The sequence below is a fragment of the Conger conger genome, chromosome 12 (assembly GCF_963514075.1).
Source record: "Conger conger chromosome 12, fConCon1.1, whole genome shotgun sequence".
Lineage (NCBI taxonomy): Eukaryota > Metazoa > Chordata > Actinopteri > Anguilliformes > Congridae > Conger > Conger conger.
This window is the reverse complement of record NC_083771.1, coordinates 43,082,298-43,108,610: the sequence shown is the minus strand read 5'-3', so window position 1 is coordinate 43,108,610 and position 26,313 is coordinate 43,082,298. Positions and strand designations below refer to the sequence as shown.

At 41.1% G+C, this 26,313-nt stretch overlaps 1 protein-coding gene across 1 annotated transcript in view; it reads left to right on the top strand.

The window, feature by feature from the left end:
* LOC133142412 (potassium/sodium hyperpolarization-activated cyclic nucleotide-gated channel 1) overlaps positions 1-25,941 on the top strand; it is an 81,566-nt gene extending 55,625 nt beyond the window's left edge. Inside the window, exons 5-8 of the mRNA XM_061263607.1 lie at positions 1,557-1,703; positions 4,771-5,011; positions 12,271-12,435; positions 24,953-25,941. Of these exons, the coding sequence (XP_061119591.1) occupies positions 1,557-1,703; positions 4,771-5,011; positions 12,271-12,435; positions 24,953-25,941 (1,542 nt within the window). The remainder of the gene's footprint in view (positions 1-1,556; positions 1,704-4,770; positions 5,012-12,270; positions 12,436-24,952) is intronic.
* The last annotated feature ends 372 nt before the right edge of the window (positions 25,942-26,313 follow it).

Genomic DNA, 26,313 nt, shown 5'->3' with positions numbered 1-26,313 from the left:
ACCGTGTTCAGGATAAGCGGGTTAGGATAATGAATGAATGAATGCACAGTAAAGCTGCTGGGCTGTTTCAGCTGAAACACTGGGGGGTGGGGAGATTAAAAACAGACATACAGTGGGGTCGAATTCGGAGTGCGAATTATGTTATTAGCATAACCATTTCAGCGAGAAAATTGCATTACAAAATGTATTTCGTATTTGGTATGTCTTTTGGTTTAATGGCAACATGCACTCTGAATGCTTGGCTTTTGTCCGTTTTTCAAGTGCCCCCATAAATGTTCAGTGGGGTTGAGGTCAGGTGCTTGTGTTCCTTGCTCTTCTTTGGTCTTTGAGTAGTTCTTGCAAAGCTTTGAAGTAACTTCCATTTGTTCCGAAAGCTTTCTGTCCAGGATTAAATGGAAAAAAAATCTGGATCCCACAGTATATAATATATATATATAGGTAACTAATCAAGTCAAGTGTACTTGGCTAGCTTACTTCCCTTAGGCTAGGCAGGTACACTTGACTTGATTAGTTACCTATTCAATAGTTTAGGCAGTTAGTTAGTGGGCAGAGCTTGAACTTAAGTCAGCATAGCTAGCTTTTCTTGTTAGTAGTAAACAAAACATCTGTCTGCCTAGCTAGCAGTAACAATACCACATATGCTACTAAGTCTGCTTTCTGATATCTTACATTAACATTATGAATTGTTTTCAAGTAAAAAGATAATTTAATGTAAGTATATATTTCCATAATTGAGGTTAGGTGTCACTGAAAATATTGGCTGAAGTCACAGAGCAGTCACTGCAAAGTTGTTGAAAAGCAAAGGAAAAAAAAGTTGATGAAATCGTTTTTTTAACAGCAATTTATTAAATGAATTCATAGATCTCATCCTGACTCATCACGCGCAGCGGGGGGAAATGAACGAGGTTGACAGGCTGACAGTCACTATCCAAAATCACAGAAAGCACTAAAAACTGTGGAAAATACTGAAAAGTCACAGGATCCATGGATCCACTGGATCCACAGAATTTTGTGACGAAGACCCAGCCTTTGCCATAATCCATAATTATTCAATTATTGTATTTTACAAGGGAAATGCATTATTCATATATTTGTTCAGGGAGCTTTCCCATTCCCTTTACCACATTATTGGTTTATATGCTCTCAGCAGTGTACTGTCTGCAGTGCATGAAGGGTGGCCTGTAGCGTAGTGGTTAAGGTAAAGGTAAGAACCACGCAAGGTCCATGGTTCTAAGCCCGGTGTAGCCACTGTAACAGCCATTTGACCCTTGAGCAAGGCCCTTAACCCTGCATGGCTCCAGGGGAGGATTGTCTCCTACTTAGTCTAATCAACTGTATGTTGCTCGGGATAAGAGTGTCTGCCAAATGCCAATAGTGTAATGTAATGTAATCCTGAGGTCAAAATAATTTATTCTTACAGCTCTTATTGCTATATTACCAAAGTGCTTCTCAATTTGTCACTTGAAATAATTTAATATTTAAAAGTTACTCGTTGAAGTGTTTTCTTTTTCTCACTGAGCGATTGCATTGTTGTTGTTTTTTCTCTCTGTTTACAGTACAAGCAAGTGGAGCAATATATGTCCTTTCATAAGCTACCAGCAGACATGCGACAGAAGATACATGATTACTATGAGCACCGCTACCAGGGCAAGATATTCGACGAAGACAACATCCTGAGTGAGCTGAACGACCCACTGAAGGAGGTGAGCCGCCATTTTCCTCCTGGCTGCGATCCATAAGCATCTGATACAAATAACGATTTTTGTCTGCAAGTTAAAATAGCCGCTGAGCCTGAGACTAGTGGATGAGGGAACTGCTCCGGAAGTTTCTCTGGTGGGAAATTACTAAACCTATTTATGGACAAAATTGTATTTATCCGAGTTAAAAAAAGAAACTTGTGTTCATGCTAAAAGACTAACAGGAATTGTAAGTGTTATTAGGCAAATTTGAATATATGCATATGCAAATGAAAACATCAATGGCTTCAAATGATATTACAGTGCATTACACTTCAATCACTTCACACACAACTTATCTAAAGTGGAGAACATCGCTGTTAGTCTCAGGATTCGGGACGCGCAAGAAGAAGGCATAGGAGGCCTATTTATAATTAACTTGTCAAACAACCGACCGTAACAATTAGCATTGTAAACAAAACGCAAATACCCCGATACTGCTAACCTAATTTACACAGCTGTACAGTACATAAAGCATTATCCCAAAAGGAAATATAAAAAAGAGATAAGAGAGTCAGGAGGGCCGTAATGTAATCGGAGGAGGCCGGCCTGCCGTCTGCATTCGGCAGGGTTCCTGCTGTCCTGACCGCAGTGGCAGGCTCATTTAACCATCGGGGGGCCAGGACACACGTGCCCTGGAAGTGCAGCTTCCAGGGGGTGGCCTAAGGTTTTCCAAATGAGAGTTTTTTAAAAGGCTCATGTTCTCTACGAGCATCAGAACACACGTCGAAAGCACCGTTTAGCAGCCTAAATAAACATTAATCTTAACAGGAAACGTGTTTGCTTGTGCATTGCTATACATAGGCATCTAGTCTGGTAGAGATCTGCTACAATCATAGCTGCATGTTTTATATATTTCCTTGAAAACAACAGCAGAATATGCCTGTCATGTATGCATCACCATACATTGGCATATGCATTGTGTGCCTGTCATGCATTGCCCGGTTTGATTTTAGGTGATAACAGTAATTCGGCTCCTCAGACAAAATATGTTAAAATAAAATGTGACATTGTAAGAGCCATTATTTAGGGTCTAACCTATAGATATTAATTTAATTTATTTATTTTTTCTTGGCAGAACGTATGGAAGGCTTTACATTAGCGAGACTTTTTATGAGCCGAACATTGGCGATTGGCAGCTAACGTGACCCGGCACGGTGACGTGTCACTGCTAAATGCTCAAGTGGCCACGGTGTCAATTTGAGAGGACATACGACACTGATTGATTGACCAGGTGGAGTGTCTCTGAAACAGGACCGGGGTAGTTATTAGGCGCACTTAGGAGAAGTCAAAGACGGACAGTCACAGCCTCTTGCACGCGCGCGGCACTTACAAACGGCAAAGGGAATCAGAATATGACCTCCCCGCAGCCACAGACAGGCCAGCGGCATCCACTCCGCCATAAATATTCATCGGCCGGGGCGGGACACGTGAGCTCACGGCGGCAGAAATAGGCAAAAAAAGTTCCTTAGGTGCAGTTAGCCAATTAAAAGTTGTGTTTTCATTGCGGCGGGGGCGGCCGTGCCCGGTTTGTGGGCCTGCGTCAGCGGACGACGCGCCTAATGACGCAGGGGGGAGGACTGGAGCGGGGCAGATTACCTTAGCCTCACAAGCAGCCCCATTAAGTCACATGTGAGAGAGCGGAGAGGAGCACAGGCCGCCCGCAGCTCTGACGCCCGCAAGGTGAGAAAACGGTTAACGTTTCATCTCCGGAAAACTTTGCAGCTGGCCACCGTCTATTTTTACCGCAGGTCTGTGATGGATTGCTTTAAATAGATAAAGTCTAAGGATTGTTTTCCCTTGTGGAGTTCCGGGCCGAATGCTGGCATCTAATTCATTATTCGCTGCGGATGATTGGGGTCAAAACCCTTTCCTCCCACTGCCACCGTAGTCTGTGTCTGCGCTAGCAATCCGAAATCTCTGAGTCCCCGTGTTCCCGGTGAGGGATGCTCCCCTGCGCTAGCAATCCGAAATCTCAGAGTCTCCTTATTCCCGCTGGGGAATGTTCCCCTGACAGACGGCCATCTTTCCCTGGAAGCACATATCAATGAAATAATCTTTTCAGTAAACATCAAAGAACAATCGTATTGTCATCTAGGAAATTAATGGAAAAACTACTCTTGGAAAGTTTTCTGTACGATTTATTGAGAATGTAGCAAGTATGCAAATTATTATTCAGAATAGTGTGAGACAACATTTATTTTGCCTGAATAACTGATTTCTGATGAATAATACGATGAGTCCCACTTGGCATTAATACGTATTTTTGTTGAATAACTCATGGGCAATGTGGAAGAATATTAACATCACTGATGCCCAGATTTGGCATATGACATCATCCTAAATCCTACGTGAAATATAATATCAGCTCCCAGTTGTAATGCAGTTAAGTCAAACAGAAATGAGTCGATTAATTTATCTTTGGCCCTGGCCAAAAGATCATGGAAACTGAAGCTGCCCAAGATGAAAAGATTACAATGACAATAGCCGTATTTTTAATTAAGTCAAGCAAATAAACATAATATGTCATAGGTTTTTTTTTTCCAACTTCTCTTCATAGGCATCTGTTCCCTGTAAATGCATAATGCAAGATAATCCAGTTTACAAATAATCTATATAGTTGCTCCCAGAAATAAAGTGACAGTTTATTTGCATTGCACAGGGAGAAATATAGCCTATAATTAGAGTGTGTGCTGTAGCACGCTTCCTCGAATAAACATTAAGTGCCAGGGAGTTTGCTAGTCATTGGGGCATTGGACTTGTGAGACACACCTGGGCAAGCTGCTTGTCAAAATAAATTGAACATACTGCGCATAAAAATGTATACATTTATACTTTGTACATGTATGGTTCTATGTGAATATACATACTGTATATCGTGATGCATTCTGTCCACTTTCCAACATGAGAGTGCATATCCATTGGATTATAATATTAGAAAATGTATAGGTATACGGTTTGTTACAACCAGTTGTATGTTTCGATAGCGTTGCGCTGACCGTGACATTGTGTTTATCTATTAATCTCTTCGCAGGAAATTGTCAACTTTAACTGCCGGAAACTGGTGGCCACGATGCCGCTGTTCGCTAACGCTGACCCCAACTTTGTGACCGGCATGCTGAGCAAGCTGAAGTTTGAGGTGTTCCAGCCCAACGACTACATCATCCGCGAGGGGACAGTGGGGAAGAAGATGTATTTCATTCAGCACGGCGTCGCCAGCGTCATCACCAAGCTCAACAAGGAAATGAAGCTGACTGATGGATCGTATTTCGGAGGTATTCAAAACGGATTCCCAAGAATGATCTGACGTCCTTTAGATTTTCCCTCCCACTCTTAACAAATCACACCTCGTTCAGCAGCTAGGGATCTTGTTGAGCGGCTAATTAGTAATCATCAGCTGTGTCAAACTGGGGTTAAAATGAAAACCTGCAGGATGGTAGATCTCCAGATACAGGGCTGGGCAGTCCTGCATCATTTAGCAATAAAAAACAAGCACTTGTGTTTATTTGAAAGTCAAAGTCAAGGACAAGCAGCTCTCAACCTTACAGGATGCTTTAGAACAGATTTGACTTTGGTCAAATATGAGATAAGCGCAGATCTGGAATCTTGAAATATTGACCTATCATTCAGCTATAAATCTATAAATATAATTTTTTTCAGCTAAAAAAAAGTACAAATATTGAATAGCAGAGTCTGCAATGTTCTTTTATGTTGGAAAAACAGCAGTAGTGGTGACTATTGTCACAACCTTTTGACTTGCTGCATTAAAACTAAAAAGACTGGATGGCGTGCCATTTGGCTGTTTATTTTATTTTATTCAAATGACGTAACATTGCAAATCCAGTACGCTCTTGTGTTAAACACCTTACCTAAAGCTCCTGCCTACTTAGTTGACACCCCCAGACCTAATCCTTTCCCCAGTCATTCAGACCCATCCATAGCAGTGGCTAATGGGCCAGTGTTTTACACCTAGGTCACTTCCAGGTGAGAATCTTTTTAGTCTCTCACCTCTCTGAAAGGAACACAAGCACTATCTCCAAAACGGATTGGTCAATGCAAAAAAAGTGATATCTCACTGCATAGCTCTGATTTGTAGCTCTATTTTTACATCAAATGAATAACAGAAAATACCCAAAATTTCAATGATACCCCCTTTACTGTATCAAGTTCGGTCACACTTTCGGACTTAAACCAGGCTGAAGTATTCTGTTGCTACATTAAGTGCATCGGTGTTTTTGCGTAGTCTTTCTTGTACTGTCCATGATTTCCTCTCTCTGGACCTAGCCTCCAGTTGTATAACCTCCATGATCCGCGCAGTATGAGGAGCGATGTATGTGTTCCTCTGTAAGAGGCCGCTTGTGCTGGCTTGGGCATCGCAGCGTGAATGAATGAGCCTCTTGAGTAACGAACGGACTAATTCTGTATCAATTGTACTCCACTGGGCACCATTAAAAAAAAAATCACCATTTCATAATAATAATTACGGGGAATGTCCCATCTTGATAAAAGCAGTTTGCAGTTATTTCTTTCAATAAAGATAGTCTAAAGTATGAATATTTTAACAAGGGAAATCCATTTGAACATACCCGTTGAGCAAAAGACGGAATCTGGACCGATCTCGATGCCTAGAGGGCTGGAAATCCGGGACTGAGAGACGTTTTGACACAAACAGACTAATTTAGCCCCAATTCAGCTTAGGTTTCACCTGGGTATAGCCTCCATATGTTCTAGTGGGCAAATAACCTTTCACTTTTCAACCAAATATAGCCAGGTTTTCACCTGGTTAGATATGTAGGTCTAGAGACGTCGAGATATCTAGACGTTCAGGTGAAACTCTGATTATATATGGCTGAAAGGTAAAAGGACATACCCAGGCTATATCCAGGTGAAACCTGAACTAAATTGGGGCTACATTAATCTGTTTGGGTCAAAACACCTCTCGGTCCCAGATTTCCAGCTCCCTAGACATCTAGATCTTTTAGATACCCAGTGACTATTGTCACCCAGCAATGTTGGCAGAATTAAAGGCCTATACTACAATTGCATAATGTCTAATTACAGACCGGTTTAGTCAGTTGAAAAAGCAGTACATGTTGATCTTCAGTGGAACAGATTTGAGAAAGATAGTAGAGCTCAGTATAGACAACTAGAAAACAGTTTTCCCATGATTCACAGAAAAGTTTTGTTGTGATTCACAACTTATTTATCTTGTGACAACGTAACAAAATATGTTTTCTTATGATCAAACTTATTTATTCCATTATCTCGACCTAAGAAAAGTTGTTTTTTTTGTCAGGACAAAGAACAATCAATAAAATAGAAATCAATGATGCTTTAGTTTCTGTAAAACATTATTAATTACAGTAACATCTTTTGCAACTATAGTTCGAAGTGGTTGGCAACAGTGATTAAACAGGAAATACATCCTCATCAGAATGGGCTATCAATGGACTGCATTATATAAATTTGAAGGGCATGAAAAATTGAATTCAATTCTGTTACTTTGCAGAACCAAAACCAGGTTAAAACACCATGGACCATTATGTTTATCTGGCCTGAAAGTATAGTGTATTCTTTCTTTGGTGTCAAAGCCATTCTCAAATGAGTCGAGAGTATTGTGACTTCAACTGGGGAAAGTATGTGTATGTCACATACAAGAACATATGCAGTGGAGGACAAGTGCAGAAAATACTCCTGGAAACAATCTTACAATCACACTGTTTGCTTTGTACCACAATTCTTACCCTGGCTTTCAGCCTTAATCAATACCTAAGCTAATAATAATACAAATGAATAAAATATTAATATTGCTAAAAATGGAAATTACCCTAGGGAGATGAGCAGTCATGACTTGATAGAAATGGAAACAAAGCTGATGCATTTATTTGTTTTTTTCATGTTTGAACAGAAACACAGCTTGAATCTCTCCCTAACAACTCTTAGGGGGTTGACTGGCAACATGAATTAAAATGTAAATGATGCAAATATTACAAACTAATAATACACCCCCAAGAATCTTAGCTGTTGATTGCTGTTTCAAATTTAAATGAATAAGTATACTATAAATAGAACTATCGACTCCTCTTTATTCTGTAGACTCAGGACTGTCAAGTTACTTCTGTCACACTGAATTGTTTCAGATCTTTTGAGGAAATACAAGATTAGACAAAGGGAAATTTGCTATTTCATTCATTTAATGAAAAAGGTTATCAAACACCCTTGCGAAAAAGTAATTGCCAGCTTAAACTTGCTGTAATAACAGGTTTCATCACATTTAGCCACAATAATTGTAACCACGTTCTTCCTATAACTTGATATCAGCCTTCGTAGGTCCTGTTTCAGGTCCTGCCATGGCATCTCTGTTGGGTTCAAGTAAAGACTTGCCCGCTCCAAAGCCATTTCTAAGGCTGGAAGCACAGGGAGAGCTATTTTCCAAACGGAGAACACTTGGCACAGCGGTGAATGTTCCTAGGAGTGGTCAGCCTGACACAGTTCCTCTAAAGGAACAGCAACAACGAATCCAGAAAGTCACAAAAGATCCCAGACGGACATCCAAAGATCTGAAGTTCACGTGTTCATGACTCCACAATGAGAAAGAGGCTGGGGAGAAATGGGATTCATGAGTCATACATTCCTATTACGACTGGTTCAAAGCTAAAAACAGCATTTCACAGAAAGAGCATCATACCAACAGTCAAACGTGGTGGTGGTAGTGTGATGGTGTGAAGACGCTTTGCTGCCTTGGACAATGCAGCAAGACAATGATTGAAAACACACCCTGAAAGGCCGAAAATGTAAGTTGGAGAATGGCCCTGTCAAAGTCCTTGAAACCAATAGAGATGCTTTTGCAGGACCTGAAACGAGCATGCTTCTTGTTTGAAAACCTACCAATTGCCCTGAATTAAATCACTTCTGCAAAGAACAGTGGGCTAAAATTCCTCCACAACTATATAAAGACAGATATGAAATTATTGGAAGCGTTTGGTTGAAAATATTGCTGCTAAGCTGCTTGTGGTGCAGCTAAATAAGTTTAATGGGGCAATTACTTTTTCACAAGGGCGATTTGGCTGTTTGAACTGCTGTATTACTGTAGTTATGTTTTTATTTATTAAATCCACTGGATACAGCTCTTCTGTCACTTCTGTCTCCTTACAAAATAATAGTTTCATCCCACATGAACTACAACTACATTCATCACATTAATTTAGCAGGCACTGATAATCAAAGGGCAAATTAGCTAAACTAGCAAAGGAGAAGTCAAAAACTTTATCAGGAGATATGAAGAACACTGACCATACTTGCAGACATATTCCCCTATATATAAGCCACACTCACTGTTTTTAGCAAGAGGCTGTAATTAGGCACAGGCAGGGAACAAAGGTTATTATGATTGCGTATGCCAGTCCCAGGGGATCCATTACAGTGACTGTACAAAGACAGGTGAGCAGACAAAGTTAATACGGCTAACAAGAAGGGTCATTAACAATGAAGGATGCTGGGTAAAAGCCCATACTCAGCTTCTGAAGAGATATGCTGTGCTATATACGTATGCTATATGCATGCTATTATGTTTATGTTTTAGCGCCCCCACCCCCAATAACAAAACAAAACAAACAAAAAACATTATTTTTGGCACGTTACATTCAGCCACCGAAAGGAAATGAAATTGAAATTAAACAAAGCTTATTTGCAGCAAGAGTCATGTATCTCCGCTGCCATGTTATGATGCCAGCCACCTGCTCCAGTCAGCTGCCCATCTGGTGGGTGATATTTTTACCCATTGCATGAGCATTGCATTAGGAGATGAGCTCGGACTCGGTAGCAGCTGGCAGCGTTAAGGGCTTTTTTACACGGGACGCAACAGTCGCCCGGTCGGTCCCCGTTCGTTTGCAGCGAGAGGCAGGCGAGGAGGGAGGACCGGCCCGCTGCCTCATTGGGGAGAAAATGTCACGTTCGCGCTCGCCTCACGCACCAGCCTGCCCGCTCGCCCCATGAGCGCACGTTTCATCACGTTTAACTTCGCACAGCCTGGCGTGGGTCCGGAGTGACGTCACACCGCTGACCAATCAGTGGACGGTCACGGGATACTGATTCTCTGACGCGCAGTTAATACGTTAATAGCTTTAACGTCTTTTGTTTTTATTTATTTTGCAGCTGTTGTAACAAGACGATTTCCTTTGCGGCGAATTAAGTACAATCTAGTCTATTTGCTATTGAATTTTACAAATGGTCGAATCGGTCAGGACTGAGTCTGAAATAAGCCTTAATCGAGCAGGCTCAGCCCTGAGGTCCCTCATTAAACGATGAAATTCGCCTCAGAGCCAGAATAGCCCTGACTGTCCATCTTCTCCTCCTGCTGCACAGCCAAACCAGTCTAATAACTCAGCACCGCTGGCATTGCACTCTTCTTCTGCTCACATCCATTGTTTTGTTTTTAATGTACTAAAAAAAAGGTTCCAATAACCCTGTCCAAGAACCCTGTGCTTCCATAGAAAAGCCCACATCTAGTTGAGGGTTCTTTGTGGGGTAAAGTGGTTCTTTGTATGGGAGATTTCACATTTCACAGCTATCACTCCAGTAAGGGTTCCATAAAGAACTACATTAAAAAGCATTCCCCTATGGAATCAAGCCAAAAAAAAAAAAAAAAACCCATTCAGAACCCTTTTTTTCTAAGAGTGTAGGCAACAAAGACAACAAAGATAAGAACACAAACTAGTTTAGCGAGCCATCACGTGTCAGGATCGGGAGCTTTGGGTCGTTTCCACGTTGTCGGCTCATTCGTGGCAGCGCTTGTGGAGTGTGTCCGTGCTTTCCTCGCCTTCGAGGCCCTGCCCACAGGGCACGGGGGAGGCCGAGAACAGGCAGGTGATGTTCAGCCATCTTCATCCCCCCGTGTCCAAAGCCCTGTGGGAGCTGAGCTCTTCCACTCCACTGGCTCACGGCTCACGGTGTAATGAAATGGACTGGCCTCTCAGAATGTGACTCAAGTCACGCTTGCGCTCATGCGCACTAATGAACACACGTGCACGGGGCATATGTACACGCACACACACACACACACACATATATACACACGCATCCCGCTGAATCGGACCACTTTCACATGACTAAACCTCTCATCATGTCTCTATATTGAATTTGTATTTGTAGCTTTCATATTACTAACGAAATACTTCACGATATTGAGGGGGTTCTTTCTTTAAATTGCGTAGACACAGTTTTATCACGCACGGTATAGATGGAAAGTGAGTGAGAATAGTTCATGCGCATTATATGAGCACGGAGCAAAAGTAACGTTGTGCGACAAGACAACCACGTGAAGCGCTGAAAATGTGACAGTCCTCATCCGCGCACACGCCCAGCCCATACATGACACGCTGTCCGGAGCCTGGCATTGTTCCCATGGCAGCAGGATAACTGAATGATCGACCAGCCATTTGTGAGAGTGACAAAAAGAACATCATCATACGCTTAGTCAGTCGGTTAACCTTTACTCAGCCAATTAACCTTCCTGGAGAGGCACAAATGGCAGATAGCGTTAGTAATTCCAGATACAGCTGTTACTGGATTCGTCCACCTTTTCCCATGGACCCATTTCGTCCAGGACTGAAAATACCCCAATTACGGTGGAGCCGGGCGGTTCAGCCAGCCAAACGTTTACTGCACTTCTCTGCCGTTATGCTGCATCACGTGGCATCTCACTACAGTTACAGTTGTAACACTGTGCCTGGCTAAGGTTTTTTATGTATGTATTTTTAGTAAAAAAAAGAAAGTAACACCTTGTTCACAGCCTGACGGCGGTATCTTCACACTGTACTCACTCCCCGTGTCGAATGTCTCGCAGACCGAGCTGCGAGTAAGGAGGGCATTGTCTTTATTTGGAAAAACAAACAATTCTGCATCGCCGTTTTTAGCTCTTTGACACCAATTTAATGCAACACACCCAGAAACATGCTCCAGTTTTCATCTCTGATTAGTCCAGTGTCAGCGAGGATGATGTAACCCCCAGCAGGTTCCTGGTCACAGGGACGCTCTGTTCTGAGGTGTTGCCCAATTATTTGGGGACACAGAATAAATCTGTAGCATTGCTTTTCCTCTTGCTTCACCTGATACTTAGATTCGCTGACAATTACTGTGCATAACACCTTTGTCCTTTTTTCTTCATCCTTTGAGCTTCATGATTCCTGATGTTTTTCTTCCAAATGACATATCAGTTTATTATTTGTGTGTTTATTACATCAACACACTGCATGTGAAAAAAAAAACAAAAACAAATGCTGGATTGGCACCGTGCAAAATTTGCAATTCCACGCCCAGGCCAGCTTTCAGTACCATTTTCACCAAAAATAGGGCATAAAATACACAATTACCGAACGGATTTTAGGCCGAGTGGTTTACATGGTGATTTGTCCCGCGTGTCGGTTTACTGTAAGTGGAAAGAATCCATCCGGTCCCGGCTGTTCACGGTCCCGGCTGTTCACGGTCCCGGCTGTTCACGGTCCCGGCTGTTCACCGCGCCGCTCATGTCTTGCAGAAATCTGTCTGCTGACGAAGGGCCGCCGCACCGCCAGCGTCCGGGCCGACACCTACTGCCGCCTCTTCTCCCTGTCCGTCGACCACTTCAACGAGGTGCTGGAGGAGTACCCCATGATGCGGCGGGCCTTCGAGACCGTGGCCATCGACCGGCTGGACCGCATCGGTGAGTCCGCGCGGTCCTCCCTCCTCCGACCCCCACCCCCCCCCCCCCCCCCCCGTTTCACGTGTCAGTGCTCGGCCTGTTCTGTGTTTGTGCCTGTCCGTCTTCACCGTGCCCGCGTGCCACCGGGCAGCATGTCCCATACGCTCTCAGTCATCTCCATCTATCTGGATAGAAACCTAGAGGCGACGCGACCGAATTTAGAGGGAAGGCATCGCATGCCGCTGCCCCGGGAGGGGATCCGGTCGCGCCCCCCCCAGCTTGCGCTGACCCCGCCTGGTCCTGCGGAGTGGATGGATGCTAACCTCATCTGCATGTGCCTGGGCTCCATGGCTCCATTAACCTGCACACCCAGCTATGAGCAGCACCCCAAACAGCCCACCCCACTGAGGGTCACCTGCTACAGCGGTGACACCAGTGAGGCAAAGGCTGCACCTTCTAGTGCCACGCGTTTATACTCAGGACCTGTAAACTGGCTCCTATTAACACCCTGAAGGGTCCTTTTTTATGTATTTATATTGTTTTTGGCTTTGTTTTGTTTGGTTTTGTTGTTGTTGCTGTTGCTGTTGCTGTCATTGTTGGTGGTTTTTAATTGCTTTCGGTGTTGTTGTTTAGTTTTTGTTTTTGGGTTTTTTTCCGCAATTTTGATTTGCTTCGTTGTTTTTTAGGATGTTTTTTGAAAAGCATAAGTTAGCGTGACTATATTCCAAACAAGATATTTGAATTTCAGAGATTTTAAAAGGGGCACATGTATTTCATAATCGCGGCATTTCTTCATAAAGTTGGATTTGATGATTTTCTCCTCCTAATTAGGTCTTTGACAGTTTACAATTTTACATATGAAATTAATATAACACAACTATATCCAGTAGAGCAATAAATGTTAAATTAATCATTTTCTGATTAAATGTGATTAGAAAGTGACATTCTGGTTCTTTGATTTCATGAGCTGTAATCTTCTCCTTTTTATCAACTATTTAAGACGTCCGAAAGGCTTTCAGATTAGTGACATATGAGGGCTGATAACGTGCTAAACTGAAATTTCACATTTTATTTGTCAATCTTATGAAGAGAGAAGTCACTGGCAGCAGTTTATCCTTACAGTAGATTTCAGTTCCTTGCCATTATTAGTCCAGCGTGTGGTTTCCCAAGAATAGCAAATACCTAACATGTAGCTCTTTTTTGTCATAAAAGTACATACAGTGAGCTCCACAATGTTTGGGATGAAGTCATATTTGTAATCAGACTATTTAAATGTGGTCAAAGGGCACATTTACTTTCTGGGTATTTGTATACTGTACACTTTGGTTTCTCCATGTACATATTACAGCATTTATATATATATATATATATACCCCCCCTCCCCCCATAACGTTTGGGACATATCTGTGTTATGTAAATGACGTTATGTAGCCTGCTGGTAGTGTGTGACGCATAGACATCACTGTGGGGTATCCTCTCTAGTGATGCTCTGCCAGGCCTGTTCAGCTCTTGCTAGTTTTGGGGGCTAGTTGCCTTTTATCTTTAGCATATGAAATGCATGTTCAATCGAACTTGGATCGGGTGCCTAACTTGGCCAGTCAGGAACTTTCCTGATTTTGACTTTTTTTTAAACTGTTGCTTTAGCAGTATGTTTAGGATCATTGTCTTGCTGTCATATGAAGTGAGTTTGGAGGCATTTGTTTGAACTTGAGTAGATAAGAGGCTTCTATTCACTTCAGAATTAATTCTACTGCTGCTATCAGCAGTGACATCATCACTGCAGGCAAGTGGGCCAGGAGCTGTGGAAGCCATACATGCCCAAACCGTAACACCCCCACCACCATGTTTCACAGATGAGAGGGGGTGATTTGGATCTTGGGCAGTTCTTTTTGGACTCCACACCTTGCTCTTGTCATCACTCTGACACAAATGAATCTTAAATAAAATAATTAATATAAGAATTAATAAATTAATAAATTAATAATCCAAATAATTGTAGAGTTTTCTTAGCAAAGTGTAACCTGGCCATCCTGTTTTTGTGGCTAACTAGTGATTTGCATCTTGCAGTGTAGCCTCTGTTTGTGAAGTCTTTTGTGGACAGTAGTCACTGATACATATACGCCTGCCTACTTAACAGTGTTTCTGTTTTCTTCATCATGGTGAGAATTATTTGGTCATCAACTGTAGAGGTCTTCCTTAACCTACCAGGTCCTTTGTGATTACTGAACTTCTTAATGATGTTCCGAACAGTTCAGTTACATAAGTGAAAGCCTATGTCTGTTTTTTCTTAGTTCTCAATAATACCTTCCTTGACTTTCATTGGCACAGTTCATGGTTCTCATGTTGACAAACACCAAGAACAGACTAAAAAATAAAAAAATAAAAAAATAAAAAAAAGTAAAAACAATCAACCACTTAGAATCAAGACTAGTTACTCAAAGCTCACATCTGTGAAGCCATTTGTCCAAATATTAATGAGGCTATGTATAACAATAAAAAGTGCTGTAATATTTCTACATGAAACACAAATGCATAAAAAAATGCCCTTAATAAAATACGAGAATCTGCACTTTAGCTACATGTGAATTGTTTGATTACAAATCTAAAATTGTGGAGTGCAGAGCCTAATCAAGAAAAGAAGTATGTGTCCCAAACATTATGAAGCATGTATTATAAAGCAAACATTTATTTTCCTTTTCTCATTTCCCCTGCAGTATTTGTTGTCATGAAACATAAGATTCAGTACATTTGCCCTTGTGGATTTGAATTGATACAAGCAATCCACCTCAGCTAAGATAATACCAGTCAGAGAATAGTCAGTTAGCTCTAAGATCATATTGCTAATGTCTATCAAATATTGTACTTTTTCTATTCTTTTTTTAAAGATGGTAATGGTAATAAAATGATCTGAAGATATGCGATTGTATGTTTTGGTGATGTCATTAAACATAAGCTTGCCCAATACATTTAAAAGTATATATAAAAACAAGACTATAGCACTAAATCTGAAACTGTCCATCTAAACAGGCTAAACATCTAAACATTAGTAGTCTACAAAGTTGCTCTTGAGTATGTTATGTCGGTAGTATTCTTCTGCAATTCATAGAAGGTACACTATTGTGTATATGGAAGAAAGTACTGTCTAAACACTGTACAATTAAATATCTTTGAATGAAGTACATCTAATTTGTGATGAGTAGAAAATAACAAGACTAAACGTATGTACCGTACAGGTTTGGAGCTGGGGTTTGACTTAATTGCCTTCTATATACAGTATGTTCAGCATAACTACAGTCAGCTCCAGAATTATTGGCACCCTTCATAAATATGCACAAAAATAAGCAAAAATAAGAACATAAGCTTTATTTTATTTTCAGGTGTAAAATAGTGTGCTTTATTAATGATTCAATGGAATCAACCAAAGTCTTAAATAATAAATAATAATAAATACAAAATATTTCCCCAAAAAACAGGTTTCACAATTATTGGTTTAATATGCTGTGTAACCACCCCTGGCAAATGACAGCCATGAGTCTTTTCCTGTCGTTTGTGATAAGGTTAGAGAACATATTTGGAGGGATTTTTGACCATTCATCCATGCAGAACCTTTTAGAATCATTGATATTTTTCGCTTATGGACTGCCCTCTTCAGTTCAATTTTTTAGGATTTCAGTCTGGAAACTGGGATGGCCGTTGCAGAACATGGTTGTTGTTTTCACTTAACGCTTTCTGTGTGGATTTTGATCGGTACATTTTGACTAATCGTCCTGCTGGAAAATCCACCTACAACCAAGTCTCTGCTTCCCAGCATAGATAAGCAGATTTTCTGTGAAAACGTCCTGGTACTTTGTGGGATTCATTGTGCCATTGGTCACACATAGTTCCCCTTGACTACTGGTGGCAAAACATCAATGCCCCACTGCCATTGGACAGAGACCCTTCTAATTTTCCTTCCTCTTTTGCCACCAAATACGAGTATATAATTTCCCCACGTGTTTGAACATAACATAAACGTAGATTATTGTTTGTTGTTTATTATATACAGCAGTTTCTCTTTTTTTTTTATCAAGGGTGCCAATAATTCTGGAGTTGACTGTATCTACTAAAGGTGTTTAAGTGGTTGTATTTATTTATATTATAAAGTCATAAATGAATATTAAGAAAATTATATATTAAATATTTACCTAAACTATAGAGAAATGTTTGACAGACAGCAGCACAAAGACAGTGAGCTTCCCGACAGTGCTTTTTAATACAGCACTCAGGTTAACATGACGCTAAGCTGCCATGTATGTCTATTATTCATTTTATCTCATGCAGATGTCGGCTCAGACTTTTGCTTTGGTTTATCCTGTGGTCAATATTGTTTTATTACGTTGGTTTTGTTTGCTTGCTTGTTCAGAATATCTTGACATTCAGTTGGTTTTGCTTTGTGAAAGTTTCAAAACCAATGTGCTCCTGGTATTCATAATTGCAATACTATGACTACGGGCAAGCACACATTGATGTCTAAACCATCCAATAAGAGATTAACAGGATACATATGATCTGAACGGACTAGTGGAATCTGGCGCATTTGTAGCATTTGTTCAAATCTGTCAGATGGCTATGTGAGCTCTTTCACATGCCTTGGACTGGCAATGGATACACTTTATTTCCCTGTAAATGACAGGATTATAAAGTTATCTTTCAAAGGCTATGCCCATGATTCCATCGCTGCGATTTGCATTTGCCCTTTTTGGTAATGATTTCAGTTGTGCATAATCAGCATTTATTTTTAACAAATGTGTCACATATATGCACTTTAACAGAGTGAAAGACTCTGATATACAGTACCACTCCAATATAAAGTGTTGTGGATAAATTCAAGTTTTGACCAATGAACCAAACTTAAAGGGGGTCTTGTCTCATACAAGGGAAAACACAAATAATGTCTTGATCGGAGCTGGATGTACTGTTTGACTGCATTTGATTTAGTGCTTGTCTGATAAAACAATGTAAAGCAAGTTGCCATGCATTGCTAAGAATAACATGCTGTAAAATTGATGTATCTCTATTTAAAAATTATTTGACCAGGAGTTCCTCTTGAGATGAGCACATCTCGTTTTCAAGAGTGCCCTGGCCGAGGAATAGGCAACAGGTAAACACTGCATTCGATATTCGATTACGATATCCACACAGGAACAAACGCATCAAGACACAGACAAAAAAAAGACCACTGCAATATCTCTCTGAAAAAATCTGAATGTGTAATTACATACAGCGACTGGTGGTTCCTTACAGTGACAAACAGCCTAACCATTGAACTGTCCTTAAAGACTAGCACGGGGCCTACTTCACAAAGGGTGTTTGAACAGTGAGACACGCAGACTTAAAAATAAATGAATAACATACGAATGTTATTTTGACATGTTCATCGTTGCTTGTCAGACCTGAATCAATCTTTTTTTTTCAGATTTAAAGAGAAAAAAACGAACACATCTATGTCTATTTTTCTTTTGCATTTCCTCTTTTTGCTTACCTCCTGCTTTTAATGTTCCTTTTTCCTCTCCGGCCTGTTTGGCAGCTAATCCATCATGACTGTAACTGTCTGTGGGTGGCGTTTCCAAGCCCGATTGCACTGCATAAATGTCATGGGCTGTGTGAGGACTGTTACGCATGTGAACTCATTTTCACATCAATCTTCATTCATGTAGATCCCGATCCATAGATGCGCAGCACACTGGCGTAACCTCCGATGCACTTTCTCACAATCGCACAAACACGGTGTAATTATATTTATATGTGTATGTGTACTTATGTACTTAGAATTGTGCTTCTTTTCATAACTTGTCACTCGGAGATGTAGATGTACAGATTGTGATTTAAAAGAAGAAAAAAGAACAATGGATTTGCCGCCCCGGCAATTATAATTGCTGTAGCTACTGAAGGTGAATTTACATAACTGTCAAACAAAACAAACAGGCATGGGCAGGGAAAACCCAGGGAAATAACGAACCAAGCATTAAAAGTAAATATATATATATACACTCACTTTATTTGGTATTTATTAGAGGTATTAAGTCGTCTTCTGCTGCTGTAGCCTACCCACATAGAGGTTTGGCACGTTGGGTGTTCAGAGATGCTCTTCTGCACACCACTGTATGTGTAATGTGTGGTTATTTGTGGTCTTTCCATTCTCCTCTGACCTCAAAAAGCCTTTTACAATTAATATGTAAGTGAACAGAAGCAAACCTGACTTCTATATGGTACAGAGTTAAACATGACACATTTTTTCTCATTTTAAAGCAAGATTACATTTTACTTACATTTTTATAGTTTCAAAATAATCATTTAAAAAAAGGAAAAAGGCCCTGAGCAAAAGTTTGGGAACCCTGTCAGTTGATACTTTGTAACTCCTCCTCGGGCAAATATAACATCTGGTAAACACTTGCTGTAGCCAGCTAAGAGTCTTTCAATTCTCGCTTTTGGAATTTTTTCCTGGCAGAACACCTTTAGCTCAGAAATATTCTTCGGCCTCCTTGCAAGCACGGCATGTTTGAAATCTCTCCACAGATTTTTAATAATATTCAGGTTTGGGGACTGTGCTGGCCATTCAAAAACCTTCATCCATCTTTCCTGGAGGTACTTCATGGTTGATTTTGAGGTATGCTTTGGATCATTGTCTTGCTGGAATGCCCAACCTCCCTTCAACTTCAATGTCTGGATTGCCTGAGCCTCTAGAATTTGGTGGAATCCATTCTTCCTTTCACCCGCACAATATTTCCTGTGCACCCAGCCACAATACTGCCCCAAAGCATAATGGATCCACCTCTATGCTTAACAGTTGGCAGGGTGTTCCTCTCCACAAAAGCATCTTTGGACAACTGTTTAGAGGAAAAAAGCAATCTTGCTTTAAAAATTACTGAAAGGTCTCATGTTTCCGCTACCATTTAGAGTTCAGTTTTGTTTTTGATCACATACAGCTTCACTGTAACAGACTAAACTAGGGGTGCCCAAATTTTCGCACCACACTGTAAATTTCCCGTTGTGGAATAGGCATCTATTAGATATCTATTTGAAGCTGCATTGTTGCATTGGAAACTGGAAGGATGCTTCTTCTTTGAGTGTACAGCGTAGTTAGAAGTGGTTAGATGTGAACAGAAGCAATCTCAGTTGCATGACATAAAGAATCATTTAAAAAATAATTCCATTTGGATTTTTTTTTTTCGCCATACAGTGGTTACTGAATAAAAAGATTGCTACCTGGATTTGCAATACATATAATTCTAAGGGGTGTGACTGATGCACATTTTATGAAATCATTATCTAAACAACTGCAATTTTTCAGTGTCTACTTCTCCATGCTCCGGTTTACTAAAACTGACGTTAGTTGCTGCAGTAGTACTTAATTTCATTTCTTATCATTCCCCGGAGGTTCCAAATAACGTTTAGTTTTTCATTGTGCTTTGTAACACTGGCTTGATATGGATCGTAAAATGGTTACAGTATGACACTGCACTATTTATTCTCAACAAACATAGTTCCCTACCCATCAACAGTTATGAAACAGCGATGAGACAGGTTATTGTATTTGTTTTCCAGTTTATGTTCTATTTTTGGCTATCACAGTTCCAAATTCACATAGAGAGCACAGCTGACAGAGGTGGTTGATTAGGTTATATACTGTAATTCCCCGTCTCATTCATTTGCATTTGCAGAATTACAACTGCCAAGGAAAGCATTGACAAGAAAAATCACATTCAAATCCTCATTCCCTCCATAGTCCCTTTCAATTAAAGTGTATTTGTATATCACCGTTCACAGAGACACTGTCACAGAGATGCTTTACGGTGGAAATACAAAGGCAAATCGGGCAAAAAAACCCCACATTGCCTTCATTTTGTACTGATGCCAGTTACAGGTAAAAACAACAACTTTATCCGGAAACAGTGCGGCGATGATATTCGGTGCTGAAACAAAACGTGCCCCTGGATCTATCTGTGCGTAACCTCTGTTTACGGAGCAGACCCCCACGAATGCATGTCATCGCCACCAATGATGTAATTACTCTGTCATGTGTATAACCATGGCGATTTGAGCCTGTTGAGAGATCGTTTCCCCTCTTTTAACATCACACCAGCATTATTTAAAGCCCCTGAAAGACTGCCGTCCTATGGCAGAGAACACAGCATCTCACAACCTACGTCTGTTAGAACAGGGACACTCAATCGGTGTGGGTGTAGGCCTCTGTTCTAACCGAGCAGTTACTCACCTGTTACGCACACATCGACTAGACAAGGTCCTTAGCAGGGACTCAAATGGTTCAATGGCACAATCAGGTGTGTAACTGCTTGGTTGGAACACAGAAGACGCATGGTGAATTTGTTATGATCTTCACACACTGGATATTTGCCTGTTCTGTACATGTTCACATCAGTCAACTGCAATATTTTGTTTGGCTTTTGTATTCTTTTTTTCTTCAGGAATCACTGTGTGCTGGTTTTTACCCATGTTTTCTTTCTGAGTTGTGCAGGTTGTGTGGTTATGTGGTTGTGTGGTTGTGTGGTTATTCTGCAGAAGCATCCATGTTTTCACTAAAATTTCACACGTACAGCTTGCGTGCATCACAGATATCACTGCACGACAACCTGTGAGAAATAAAATAAATTAGTTTTTATAATGAACTTTTTAAATCTGTTCCTTTTCCCCATCATTTGACAGGGTACTACAGAATAATGGTAATGGAAATGTCATACAGTACCATCTTCCTACAAAAGAGGCAGAATGCAGTTTTTGAAATGCTCCCTATTTAAATGTTTTATCATTTCAGGCTTAACTATTAAAAAATGATTTTATCTTCGTATATATCTTTAACTTTGAACGACTGTACATGCAAATGTGGTACTATTAGTTTTTGCATCACTCTGAAGAGAGCTGACATGGTACTACAATTAGCATTTGTGTTTGCTTGCTTTTGGCTTTATTTAGGGCTGGGCTGAATGATCTCAGCTCAATATGCGGCGTTTACCTTCCCGTAGAAATTATTCAGTATTTATGTGACACTGTAATATAAGACAAACAAGTCTTAAATATTGTTGTATATTTGTGCAAGTAGCGACAGAAATGTCTTAATTTGTGATTACTAGCGGTAAAAGAAAATCTGTGAACTGTAATTGTACATTTCAATTTACATTCACCCAACGTGACAGAAAGGTTTCCCCTCCCCTCCCCACTGTTCCTCCTAAATAACCATGTCCGTTCATCCATTCATGTCCATTCATGTTGTACCTCCACATTCGCAGATTATAGCCCTGTTTTCGCCTTCCTTTCCGAGGCCAAGTAAGTCTCGAGCTTTTCAGTGTCAGTAATACTGATAGATTTAGATGTAGCCTCTGTAGTTATCTGCTAGAATTCATTGTTTACCTCTGCTCCCACATACATAACTACTGCAATTAATTTGACTTCTGGGTTTTAAAAAGAAAAGTGCACACCACGAATGTTGAAATGGCAGTTTGCTTATTTCCTTGTCATTTCTCTTGTCTCAAAAATTGTGGTAGGGCCATAAATTCCTGAATCACAGCCAGTCACATCAAAAAAGAATCCAGATAAACAAATTAATCACACTCATATTTCAGATTCAAAACAGATTTTTAAGGGCTTGGTTGAATCACATAGCTATTGCTAGTACATTTCTGTCTTCAGCTAAAGCATTTAACCAAGTATTATTTGCATTTAAATTCTTGTAGACTTCTGTTCTTAATTAATTTCTGGGGCTGTCAAACTTCAAATTACACTATGTTTGTTATAAAGGCTACCAAATTGTAGTATGAAAGCGCATTGTTTCTAATGCAGCTACTATTTGTCTCATCTGCTTCCACAAACTTCACCCTCAGAAAAAGGAAAAATAACATTTTGTGACAAAGGATCCAGCTTCCACTGTGTCTCAGCTCCACTAAAGAACCATCTGTCGTGTCCTGAGTCTGACCATTGCAGAGAAATGGAGAGAGAGAGAGAGAGAGAAACAGAGAGAGAATGAGACTGATCCTAGCCTCCCTCCTGAGAGTGTGGGCTTTCTACCCATAATTCCCATGCCAGCATGCACCAGTGCAGAGTTCACACAATCACAATCGCAGACACAATCACAATCACAGACACAATCACCATCACAGTACAAGCCAGACCCCTAGATTGCATTGTTTTATTTTCAGTATGGCAAAGGGACAATCTTGTATCATACATATTATTTGGATGAGGCTTTTGGCATTCTAACTGGTTACATGGGTCTGACTGCTGGTTGCTCTTCCTCATGAAAAACAGTAGCCAATATTTAGATCCACATTCTTCTACTACTATAACTACTACTACTACTACTATGACTAATAATAATAATAATAATAATAATAATAATAATAAGGAACATTTTGAGAGAAAATCTGATGTATATATGTTAAACACAACCTCCCAGGAAAGACAAGTGTAGCATAAGCAGGAACAATGCAATGCGTCATATTCTCACAGCCCAAATGTTTGTTTTTGAACGACTGCCACACTCGAGACATACAGTACGAGTATAACCCTACACAAATAGCAGTGATAGGGTTCCCCTTTTATTCACTACTGTCTCAATACAATAATTTAAACAGAAAACAGTACATTTAGCATAATTATTGCATAATTATTGCCCTCATTCATTATCTATAATTATCATTTCTAATTACTTTCCCTAGTTTTTTGAGTATCATTAATTATCCCGCATAAATCCCCTACTCAGCAATATGATTATGCTAGCATTGTCTAAGCTTCGATAATTCATCATTGCAGACAAACTTGTTCATCCATGCAAAAAAGATAAAGACTCAGAATCATAATACATTTAAACATTTAATAAAGGGTTGCTTTTCTTTATAAATTTAATAACATATTTTTTCATCTTTCAGGAATTTGGTTCCATATCAAAGGCTCTGTTTCATATAACCATAGTGTGCTTTTTAATCATGTAGCATGTGTTATGTTATAGTTTTTGTTTTGCAACTTTTGAGGATAAAACTGAACATTTGCTACAACAAGTTCTTAGTCAAGCGTAAGTGCTTTGCGGTTGGATTGACTAGAGCCCTCAATAGAAAAGTTACATATTGTTCAGCACTATCACTATTGGTCAGCACAAACAAAAGTACAAAGAGAATGCCTTAAAATCTCTCTCCAAATCAATAACTTATTTTCTCTTCTGGACTATTGGAAAAAACAGAATGCCTTTAGCCGAAAGGTAATTCTATTGAACACTAGACTATATTTGTAGCAGTAGAAGTAGTGTTGTGTGTCTTAAGGCTAAAGTACATAGTAACATAGTAATAACCTGTAGAGGTGTAGTTTTACTGTGCCATTTGGTCAACCAGATAGTATAGTACATACAAAATTGTAATTGTAATTTAGAATAGACTGTATTTCCATTTTATAAACTGACTTGCCTACAGGTATAGCATTTATGCACTCTAAGATCCAATCCAGTGCACATAGACATATGAAGGGCAAATGCAGTTCAAAAATTAATTCATTCAAATCAACCTTATGATGATTTGGTGCATGCTGATGACTGAAAATCCAGGGAAAGGTGTAGACTAAAATCAGCTGCCTGACTTGGAGGCGAGAGCCTCTTTAAAGGCCAACCAAGCTTCCATTCAAATAATCTGCCTGGCTTCCTGTCATATTATTAACAATATATCTTTAAAAAAAGTTGAGAACTGCATTATAGTGGATATATTGAGAATATTGAATATGAATTAATGTACAGATATTGTACCAGTAGATTTGGAATAAATACACCTTTTTTTCTTTTTTACATTCATATTGCATATATTTTTTTGTTTTTAGAATTCATTGTAGCCTTATGTCCCATAGTGGTTGAAGAGCAATAGATAGATATTTTGTTTTCCAAAATAATCTTTGTTTCTCATGGTGATATAATGCTAATGCTCTAGCTAGCTATAGCATACTGGAAACAGATATTTGTTTCTCATTCAGAGGTATGTTCTCTAATGCCTGACCAAAGAAACGACACCCCCCATCGTCAATCACTCAAAGAAAAATAACAGGCCAGAAAGCAGTGATATCCAAGCTTAGGTTACAAGGGGAGAAGCTGACTGCATTGTGATACAGCACCACATTTATCCAGGGAGATTAGGTTCACTTCCATTGAACTGCATATGCCCTTACAGAGAACCCAACCCAAAATCTTCTGTATTTTTAATGTGGGTAAGTATCACTAGTGTGAACAAACAATCTATTTACTTTAAAATTGTCTAAACATTATCAAACATACATCGTAATCATGTGAACACTGAATTGTTATGATATTTTAATGAGACTGCCAGAAAGCTGGTAGATATGTTTAATATTTTTAATGGTAATACATCGTGTGTTTGTGTTAGACGTTGTTAAGCCTCTTCCTGTGGCCACTGTGACTCGCGTGGGCTGTGTACTGACACTGCGAACACCGAGTCCCGGTGCGCTGCGGCCCGTTCCACACTCTGAGCTCTGCCCCTCTCGCTCCCCTCCGCAGGGAAGAAGAACTCATTACTGCTGCAGAAGTTCCAGAAGGACCTGAACGCCGGGGTGTTCAACACGCAGGAAAACGAGATATTGAAGCAGATTATCCGCCAGGACCGGGAGATGGTGATGATGGTGGACCGCAAGCAGTCGCTGGCCGGGATGAACTCCACCCCGATCTCTGGAAACTCCATCATTAACTCCCCCGCCCAGCCGCCCTACGCCACCGCCCTCAGCAACCCCCAGCTCCAGCAGTCCGGCCCCATGACCTACGGCTCCCAGGCGCCCCGCGTGCTCCCCGCCCAGGCCGCCTTCCCCGCCTCCGGCGTGCCCCACGGCTCCTCCTCGGGCCCCGGCCCTCAGCAGCAGGGCGCCATCATGTCGCCCTGCTCCTTCACCGCGGCCGTGTGCAGCCCGCCTGTGCAGACCCCACTGTCCGGCCGCACGTTCCAGTACGGGTCCCGCACCGCATCGCAGCTGTCCCTCGCCCAGCAGCCCCTGGCCCCGGCCCCGGCCCCGGGGCCCGCGCAGTCCCCCGCCCAGCCCTCGGCCCCGCCCCACCCCGGCTCCCCCCAGAGGAGCGACATCCACAAGAGCACCCAGGCCCTGCACTCGGGCAGCCTGAGTCGAGACGTGAGGCACCTGTCCGCCTCGCAGCCCTCCCTGCCCCACGAGGCCTCGCTGGCGTCCCGGCCGCACCCGACCTCCGGCGAGTCCCTGGCCTCCATCCCCCCGCACCAGACCTCCGGCGAGTCCCTGGCCTCCCTCCCCCCGCAGCCGGCCGCGGCGCCGGGCCCGGGGGCCCAGCAGGGCGGGGTGCGGGGCGGCGTGCCCCAGCGGGTCAGCCTGTTCCGCCAGATGTCGTCCGGAGCCCTGCCGCCCGTGCGCGCGGCGCCCCCTACAGGCCAGCACAGGGATTCCACCGGCTCCCGACGGGAGTCCGCAGTCTTAAGCAGTACAGAGACCGAGCAAGACAAGATGCGCTTCGCGTCGAATTTATGATCCCTTTTTCCTTTTTTTAATTTTATGTTTTCGTTCGTTTTTACGGAGATGCAACAAGAAAAGTAAAGTTGAAAAAAAAAGAAAAAAAAAAAGAAAAAATGACTTGAATATTTTTTCTCCAATTTCATTGGGGAAAAGAAATGACCCAGTAGATATCCTGTACAGACTTGCCCTTGTATTATATTTTAGACACATTTCCCTCCAACTTAAGAATGTATATTATAAAAATATATACCTGTAAATCCAACTAGAATATTTGGGATTGACTATTTAAAAACTACAGTATAAACACTAGTCTTCCTCTGAAATACATGATGATTTTTTTTCTTCTTTTTTTTTGGTTTATTTGTCCTTTTTGTTTTTGTAACAGGA